Source organism: Protomyctophum parallelum (genome assembly GCF_964188405.1).
Source record: "Protomyctophum parallelum genome assembly, chromosome: 20".
Lineage (NCBI taxonomy): Eukaryota > Metazoa > Chordata > Actinopteri > Myctophiformes > Myctophidae > Protomyctophum > Protomyctophum parallelum.
The window spans coordinates 29,690,338-29,700,006 of record NC_139718.1 but is presented as its reverse complement, the minus strand read 5'-3'; the positions used below and the strand labels follow the sequence as shown (position 1 = coordinate 29,700,006).

Here is a 9,669-nt window from a genome sequence, read left to right as displayed (position 1 = left end):
CAGTAAAACAAAATAATAATAATAGAAAAACACTTTTATGCCGTATTACTTTATATTTGATGTATCCTTTAGCCTTACTAGCCTATGAGAGGTTTCTAATATAATTAATCGCAAAACAAGAGCATAATATAGCCATACCAATTACATGGAAACAAGCATGCACAGAAAGACCAGAATGAACTTCAATCCGAATGAGTGTTTACATGAGTCCACAATTGTTTCAATAGGATTTAAAAATGGAATATACCGGTCAGTTACATCAGATCTAAGTTTAAATCAGATTGACCATTTTTTCTGATTTAAGTTTTTGTAGGTATTTACATGAGAACTTTTAATAGGATTTAACTTTTATTCTGAATGAAAAGGGGATTTAACTGTCCATGTAAACGTAGCCAATGGCAGAAACCTAGTCTCACACACATGGGCCAAACTAGATTTATTGGGAGTTGGCTGACACACACACACACACACACACACACACACACACACACACACACACACACACACACACACACTGAAAAGGCAAAAGCATCACTATAGATTTCATGTTTTAAGCAACTTTATTGAAGGGAAAACTTAAATCAGCACAAGTTGATTATCAACCTTTGCCTAAAAATGCCAGGGCTACAAGAAGACAGTGTTCAAGCCGTGTATAACTAATAGATCTTCTACTAACTTCTAAATAATCAAAATAAATGATAGAAAGCGTTTGAGGGCACCAAATTTCCAACAACCTAGCCTTACAATCCAATTCATTTGCAGATAAAACATAATAGTCTACCTTTTAATCAGCATGCATAAAATACATTGAATTTCTTATACTGTACTTTCCTTAAATTTCACACACACACACACACACACACACACACGTTCTCTGCTGTATGGATTTTCTAATACTAATTAGAAGAGCCACACCAGTCCTTAGGACTCAAATACCTACTTATACAGGAGTCAAGGGTATAGGAATCCAGCAGCATTCATAGCTTTAACAAATTGTCCATTTTGCCTTAAACCGGTCACACAGTTGCAGGTCAATGGTCAATCCTTATTTGACTGAGTGAGGACATATTTCCCAATAGAGATCCTTTTGATGATGTTTGTTAATTACTGAATCATTATTTAAAGCTATGAAAACACTTGGAAGCCTAGTCCAGGACATTTTCATTTAGGCAGGGCTCCATGGAGCTGGCATACAGGCTATTGTTGAAGGGAGACGAGGCAGGGTAAGCATCTCAGTTGTGTTCAGTCTCAGAGTAATGAGTGACATCATTAATTATGGGCTGAATGAACAAGTGTCAGTGCAGGCAAGCCAGGCCTTCTCTTACTGGTGCATAATCAAAACAGAGTCCACAACTGTGGCAATGTGCTCCTTAAACAAACAATTGTTGAATTTGTTGTACTTTCACCGATCCTGGCACGTGTCCAACTTAGAAAACACTATCTTCTTATGAGCACGTGGGGGAAAGTTGGAGGAACAGGGATAAAATGTTGTAATTAACGAACCAAAAAGGTAAAGGGGGGAAAGATGAAACTGAGAATTTTAAGTTGGATCCAGCAAAATGTTTTCCCCCCGAAACACCAGCTTTTCTGAAGGATGTGGCATCACATAGCATATTTCTGTGTCCATTCTTTTGCTATTCTGCTGTATCTGTGAACGAGAGGAAGACAAAAATCAGCCAAGGCCTAGACATTCACCACAGAAAAACAAAATCTTCTTGTGGAAAATAAGCTATTGGATCATCTCACTATTATGCATCCACAAGACTGGTAACCTATTCAAAATTTGCTGCAGTGCATGCCAACACCTTAGCACACTAAATTTATAATGGATTGTGCACACAAGCTTAGCATTATCTCAAGTGTTAGCATATAAAGTACACTGCAATAAAGTTTGATGTTTCTCAAGGAACTTATTTAGCAAGAAATTGAGCCATTTACAGACATTCATAGGAACATGTTCAATAAAGTTGAAAGAGAAACATTTCATGCTAACAAAGCAAACAATGGACATTCCTTTTACTCATCATCAAACAGTGATTAGTATATTCTCCCCAGTCTGTCTGTCAGTCAGTAACCAAACAACCATGATATACAGAAGCCCACACTGCAGCCATACAAAATTTGGTGAACTAGAGCCAAAGCCCAAGACTAACACTTAATAGAATGCAGAGGGACATTGGGGGAGGCAGCCAGCAAATGCCTCTGGTTATAGTTATACCAATGTGACCAGAGAATCACAAATCACAAACAAATCGACCACATCCATAACACTTAGCCAAGGGTGCAACGCTAACTCTTGGCCTTACCCCTAAAGCATGGCATACTTCTCTGTCCACTCCCGAGCTAGTTTATTATACCTGATGGAGTGAAACTGGGTTACACAAACGATGATTCACACTAGGATTTATGAGATTTACCTTGCAACCATTGTACATAACATATACAAGGGATAATATAGCTTAATTTCTAGAGATTTTAGATGATGTTATTGCAGAAGGTTCCTGCAATAACAGATACTGTATGTATATATAGATTACACTACACTCACTGCATTACATTGTTATTTCCTAGAAGACAAAAATAAGGTTATATAAATTATAAATAATATGCTATATGCTATATGCACATTGCACAGTACTTACTTCTGAGTATCTGTTTTATAGATTCGTGCAATCTCTGGCACTAGTGGGTCGTCTGGGTTTGGGTCACATAAGAGAGAGCAAATGGACAGAAGTACTGTGGGATGAAAAAGGAAAACTGTGAGTACCTGTAGCCAAATGATTATCATCATTGTAAAACATTGTATCCAGACCTGAATTGATGATTCTAATGGCATATATAATGATGTACAATGTAAGTTATATTCTATATTCTCAAATAATGTTCTATATCTATTACATTGTCATCCATTGTCCTGCTATTCCATACCATATGTGTTAGTATGCATTACTGTATGCAACAAAGTCAATGTTTCAGCTACATCCAGGATATTAACAGGCATGCAAACAGACCGAGGGTGAAAAAGGTGACAGTGTGCGGGGGACGTGATGCGTTGAGATCACCGCGGCGCGAAATATTGAGGGTTTTATTGGTACCTAACCCATTTGGGGGGGGGGGGGGGGGGGTCATGGGGGACACTACAAGGTTATAGTACAATTAGGGCTCTATTTTCATCCATGCTAAACCCCTTATCCATAACTACCTTTTACTATTTTGAAAGACATCTTTGAATAGTTAAAATACCGGTAGCCAATCTACAAGCTCCTATAAGATGGATGAAAATAGAGCCCTATGTCTATGTATTACTCTACAACAAATAACGATGGAACACATCAACACAACCCTGTTGCCCTGATCATATAACTGATATAATCAGAAACCACCACCCAACCAGTCTGCCCTGCAGTGCAGCTCAAATGACTGGTTTTCAAAGTAAAATGAACAGCTGCTTGTGTTGCTGTTATTTGTTATATATATTAAGTATCACATTTGCATGATTGCCTGCAGACAGTTTGTGATCGATCAAAATTCAGCAGCCACAGTGAAATCATGACACCGACTGGACTGCCGACCTACAAGCTCACAACGTGTCGTGCTGCGACGTGTTGTGAGCTTGTAGATCTACTCTAATTCTGCAGTGCACGGCACGGGTGGATTCATACTACATGCGATGCGCGCCGCCGATGATGTGGCCAGCCTTTCATATCTCTCGTCTCGAACTCGCGCTTCTTGACCCGACGGGCAGCAGCAGGTTGCAGGAGTTGTGTTGACTTTCAGAGGGTGCTGTCGCATGTATGTGCTGCTGATTTTTAAGCTCCCGCGCACTGAGCAGCGTTCACGTGCAAACTTTCACAGCTTCTTCTTCGTGTCCGGCCATCCTCTATATCACGTATTTCCAGTGGTTGGCACAGGCGAGTGCAGCAGCATTTGGCTTGGCCAGGTCACCTCCAGTACATTGTGGAGCAGAGATACATCTCACAGCTTTCACAGCTGCATCTTGTTGACAATTACCGTGCTGTGCAGTGTGCAGATACAGGCAGCGGAGAAAGATTTCTCTGGGCTCCACCCATAGGCTCCAATGACCCAGAAATCGACATGACCCCCTCACCCCCCTCAAACGCTTTTTTTTAACGGATTTGCATGAATCGCGCCAAAAAGCTACACTTTTGCATGTCTGAATTAAGACTCCAGCACATCCATTATATTTTGTGAGAGAATGTGTTAAATCTCAGAAATCTTACCCTTTGAAATAGTAAGAGCTGGAGACCATTGTGATCGGAGAATATCCAGACAGATACTGCCGTTACTGTTAATATTTGGGTGGTAGATTCTTGTTGTAAATGCAAGCTGAGAACAGAAGGATTAACAAGCCATTACATTGTGAATTGACAGCAATCCCATTTTTTCAACTGAAATTATGCGTTTCCAAATAAACAGTATACAACCAACATTGTGACAGAAAAATATACAATTAATTGTGAATTAGACAAATGAGAGAGATATCAGAACAAACCCCAATAGATATTTACATGGAGCATTGCACGGGGCCACAAGTTAACCTTCTAGATTTCAAACCCCTGTGCCAATAGTCCATACCTAAGTGATACAGCAATACTTATATATAATATATAATAATATAATAATAGTGTAAAGATTCATCTTATGTAGTAGGTGATGTGTAGTACTTTGTGCATCTGTTCTGAACACAGCTCATACTGTACAAGAGGGTGAGTGATATTATTCAGATTGGTGTATTATCTGTGTGATTCTGACTTTGCCTAAAAAGATAATTCTACTTAATAATTGCATACATTTTAGTTGTGATCAATCTTCTGTGTGGTGCAGACTTACCTTGGGTGGTTTGAAAGGGTAGTCTGTTGGAAAATTAATCGTCAAGAAAAAGACACCTCCCTGGTATGGACTGTCATTCTGCAGGTGACAAAAGGTATCAAAACCTGTTAGACAACATCGGATCTCTTTGGCAATAATGAACGTTGTCTTATCAAATATACTTCCGTAATATCATGATTACATTTGATGCACCCTGCAAGACAAACAACAATCACCCAGATGCACATTGCATTATACCATGTTTATTCACACTCTCTGTCTGTAATGCAATTCAACAGTCTTTATTAACTTGTCTTTCGATTACTGTCCATCTTATAAACTTAGTTTTTTCTTCTGCACAAATTAATAACCTGAAACTCATGCTACTGTGTTTTTGAATAAACAAACAACATGAATAGCTTATACGTACAGGTCCCATGATTGTGGCTTGCCACTGAAACACTGAAAGAGAATAGAGGAGATGAGAGTTTATGATTAGTTATCTTAAGCTGAACCCACATAAAAGAGGCATTACATCTGTCAGGAACACAGACACAAAATCATTAACAAGGCTGAAAAACACTTCCCTTGGAACATGTCTGATACCATTTCCCTTTCCCCTGGCTGCATGTTCTCAGTCAGTAACATGTCTGTTTTGCAGCTATGGCTGTCAGGGCTCATTTTTTTATTTGGATGCTTTATCATAATAAAATGCTTTTAGAACTAAGCTAGGGTCGTTTTCCTCAAACGGTGGTAGTTCTCTCTTGTAAACAGAATACTGTATTGTGCTTCCTTTTGTTACATATTTGTTGCCTAATTATTATTATTCCATGTGCTTTCACGTTCAGTATATTTGTCAAGTTGTTTCAGTCATGTGGAGGAGTTTATTTTAGTTTATTTTAGTTTTCAAAAACTTACAAAAAAATAATTTGTGTAGGCTAGTTCTCCGATATCGTTACAGAATATAAATTCTCAGTAACTAGCTCTAGTTCTGTGTGTCATATTTGAACTTGTGAGACACCTACTGTCCTCGCCTACAGGACCTGCAGAGCACTGGGCTGGAGGGTCACGGGCCAGGTCGTTAAGCTCCTGTAATAATAAGAATGAAATAAGAAAGGAACAATCATTGATCAAGCCTGAGACAATTTACTTTACAGACAAAACGATAAGACTCAATCTAAAGAGGTAAAAAAAATAAAAAATACCCATCATGTGTCATGTAGGGGAGTCACGATTCAGTTCAATATTGCACACGAAAGAAATTACAAACTAGTTTGCGATACTCCAAATAACCCCCTCTCTACAGTTCTCAATCTTTTTGAACATTCGATTTCTGGTAAAGGCCGTACTTGAATAATTAAATTATGTACCAAAACCAAGCCGACGTTGCTGGGAATCCCTAACACCCTATTGTTGGCTGTGTATTTTAGGGCAGACTCACACTGAGTCAGTTTGATTCAAACTGTTCCCGATTACAATTGCCTGGTCCCCGCTGGCCTTGATTCTTCCGTACCCGAGTACATTGTATTCAATGCTTTTACATTGCATCAATCCGTATCCGAGTACACTTCAATCAGTCCCGAGACTACCTCCATGCAGTCCCGGGACCGCATGGTCCGCTCCGGGGGAACAGTACGCAGCATTCACAATACCACATCATCTGCCAAGTGGTCCTGAGTGCGCACCCAGGACCATAGTGTGAATCTGCCCTTAGTCCCTGCATTTTGAGAAAACATGGACACTGTCAGAGATGGTGGAGGAATTGAAATGAAAAACTTCTCCCACTGTCAAGTAACAGCTTCCCTAGTTACAATGTCCTCCATCTATGCAAGTACCAAATCTAAAGTTGAATCTTATCATGGATTTGGAGAATCGTGACACCCCTGCTGTCATGATATGACTGTCAAACATAACACAAAGGACAGGAGTCCTGAACTGGTTAACATTATGGTCCCAGTCATTCATTCTGAATCCGATGCTAACATACAGCCTTGTTATAGAGAAACACAAGAAGATACTCCAGGGAGTGAGGGATGCTAGTGTAGATACATGGTATTACATACTCTGGTCTACAGTCATGACAGTTTCAATGGTATACTTGTTTTATCTGCCCTCCCCCTTATGTACTGTACAGCATTTTGATCTGATGTATGAAAAGCTAAAGAAATAGTTTATTATGTCATGCATCTACTCAGGCTGACTAGTTATCTCGAACAACGACTGATAGCAAGATGAGACTCGCCTCAAAAGGCAACTATATTTTTAGGTCTATAGCTATGTTAGACAGAGGTGGGGGCCAATGCCCAGCCCTGGGCCTCCCTGTCACTCACTATTACATATACACTTTATGGATTTTTCCCCTGGAAGGTTCAAGCTAGCAACGGGGCATAATGTAAGCTGTTGCTTTGCAACCTATTTCCTGTGCTGCCGAAGTACTGTCAAGTGTCAACACAGTCTGATGTGAATGGGGCCAGAGGGGAGCAGAGGCATTTATACAGAGGAAATGTATCATTAAAGACTGCTCCTATAATATCAAGCCAGTCATGACTTCCAGTAACTTTTTATTAACTAGTGTGATATGAGAGCTTAATCCTTAATGGCAGCCAGATGACGTCTGTCTGTGTGGTTTTCAAGTGAAACTTAAAAGTATTGTCAGCGCCAGGCAGCTCTTGGCTGCGGCTTTGTTCGTATGCAAAAGGTATTATAAATTGGGCAATTGTCAGGTGTCCTCTTCCTGTTCAAACAAAGCGTCTGTGGAGTCGTTCAGCGAAGTTATGTAATTAGCTAGTGGGGAAAAACGCCGGTGTTTAAATTTGTCCTCCATCCGTGTGACAGTCGGTGATTAGATGAAAACAATGCCACCAAAACACTTCTAATACTACTAGGCCAAATGTACACACGTCATGACAAGTGAACAACAGACTATGAACATGTAATGTCACACTCACACAGCTGTGTTTGTCAGCAGAGCAGAGGTACATGGGAGGCTAGCTAGCTCGATCGGGTCTAGTTTCAAGTTGACCAAGGGTTCGTCAGTGATGTCAGACAGACCTAGCGGAAATGATCACTCTTCGGATCGTGCGCCTGTCACTTCTTACTTATTTAAAATTAGCTGGACATTTATTTTAACTAGAGGAAAACAACGTACTTTGTGTAGCATCATTGCCCGTCTCAGTACAATGTACGTTATTTCAGGCATACCAACAGGCTATATATGTGTGACGTCACTTGCGACGTGCGTATCCCTCTTTATTCTATCTTGCCAACCAGGCAGGCTAGAAGAAGGTCCTACCTTGTGGATCCTTTTCAGCGCCATCCTCGCTCGATGTTCTCCCTGTGGTGAATGTTTTCAGGTCCGCGCAATGACTGGGGACCGTGATATGCCAGGATTGTTGGCAAAATGTCACCACTTGCGTTAGTTTCAGAATGACGGGCCTTCACTTCTCAAGCTAGCGCGGTGCTTTGCTAAACTGGGTAGCAAGCTAAACTACGTATGCTACCTGTTTTCTTTTATTTATCTCACTTACATTTGCCACTTGAATTTTATCAAGTCGCTTTGATGAGCTTTCTACTTTGTGTCGTTGCGTGTAATTCTTCTCGGTTGTTTGTAAATCCGACAGCGCTTAGGTGAGCGCATTATCCCTCGAAAGTACACAGACAACAAAAGGTCCGCTTCTCCTTTGGTTTCTTTCCGATACTGTCAGTTGAGTTCTGAGCTAACGGCTAACGGGCTAGAATGTTACCTTACTACACGTACCAGATCCCATAGCCCGGGAGCATTGATGACACAATGGCGCTCTAATTGGCTAGTTGTTAGGCAGAGGAACAAGAAAGGAACTACTGGGTTAATAATGTTTAAAGACTCAGTTTTAGATTAGATTTAGATATTGTTCAATTACTAGTAACAATGTACATTGTGTACACAAAATAGAAACCGTAGAAAGTAGAATTTATTTAGGTAGGAGTCGAGGTTGGCAATTTCCATTAGTCAGCATCAGTAATCTGATTTATACAAGTGAGCTTTTAGATCTATTTTCGATTAATGGTAAAAAATAACAGGGGCCAAGCAATAAGAAGAAGAAAAAAACCTGATATGCAATACACACAATAAGCCATAGAACACTGACCCTAATGGACCCTAGGGTTTTACTGAGGTTAGGGCCCTGTAAAACTATACCTAAACCTAGCCCCTCTCGGAACCCTCCATAAAGCTTTTCTGAAATGTGGATGTCGCTTTGTGTAGGGTCCCTGACCATAACTATATTTTCGTATGGGTATGTTGGAACGCGGACATAAATCTGCTCGGTAACATCGTATCTGCGGCGTTTGACGGCCTTTTTTTGTTTGAGTTATTCTGAATTTGTGAACTATAAGTACCTATACATTCCGCTGCGAATATATCCTGTGGCGCGGAAGCCGTAAGTATTTTTAATCTTTGTTTGACCGATTTGGTCGCTTTGATTCTTCTTGTTTATTTACCGTTTATTGTACCGCCTCCCGGTGTGCCGTTGGCTTGTGTCGGCTACGTCCCTGCCTCTGATCTGCTCTGTCATAGCTATAGCGCCACTAGCTAGCCAGATAGGCGGTACAATGAGGTGTCAATAAACAAGGAAAGAAGAGAAGAATCAAAGCGACCAAATCGGTCAAACAAAGATTAAAAATACTTAACGGCTTCCGCGCCACAGGAGATATTCGCAGCGGTATGTATAGGTACTTAAAGTTCACAGATTCAGAAGCCCTCAGAGGAAAGAAAGCCGTAAAAGAGCGCAGACAGGCCGTATTCACAGTGTTTATGTTGTATTTATGTCCGCGTACCAGGTGGCATGGTACTGCTGGAAC

General features: G+C 40.4%; 1 protein-coding gene across 2 annotated transcripts; it reads right to left on the bottom strand.

Moving 5' to 3' along the window:
* Positions 1–541: 541 nt before the first annotated feature.
* LOC310878327 (ubiquitin-conjugating enzyme E2 D2-like) lies at positions 542–8,541 on the bottom strand. Of its 2 annotated transcripts, XM_083792608.1 has the most exons (8): positions 8,123–8,541; positions 5,856–5,919; positions 5,261–5,292; positions 4,852–4,929; positions 4,242–4,347; positions 2,643–2,736; positions 2,307–2,357; positions 542–1,648 (listed from the first exon to the last, which is right to left on the bottom strand). In XM_083792608.1, exons 1-7 carry the CDS (start codon positions 8,144–8,146, stop codon positions 2,309–2,311), a joined length of 447 nt encoding a protein of 148 aa, XP_083648734.1. In that variant the 5' UTR covers positions 8,147–8,541; the 3' UTR covers positions 542–1,648; positions 2,307–2,308. The 2 variants fall into 2 exon arrangements, with proteins under 2 accessions (XP_083648734.1, XP_083648735.1); XM_083792609.1 differs by lacking the exon at positions 2,307–2,357.
* Positions 8,542–9,669: the final 1,128 nt, after the last annotated feature.

Coding starts and splice junctions, on each gene's coding strand:
- LOC310878327 (XM_083792608.1), bottom strand. CDS start 8,146: ATGGCGCTGAAAAGGATCCACAAG. Junction 5,920..8,122: donor CGCTGAAAAGGATCCACAAG/GTAGGACCTTCT, acceptor TTATTATTACAG/GAGCTTAACGACCTGGCCCG. Junction 2,358..2,642: donor TATAAAACAGATACTCAGAA/GTAAGTACTGTG, acceptor TCACTCCATCAG/GTATAATAAACTAGCTCGGG.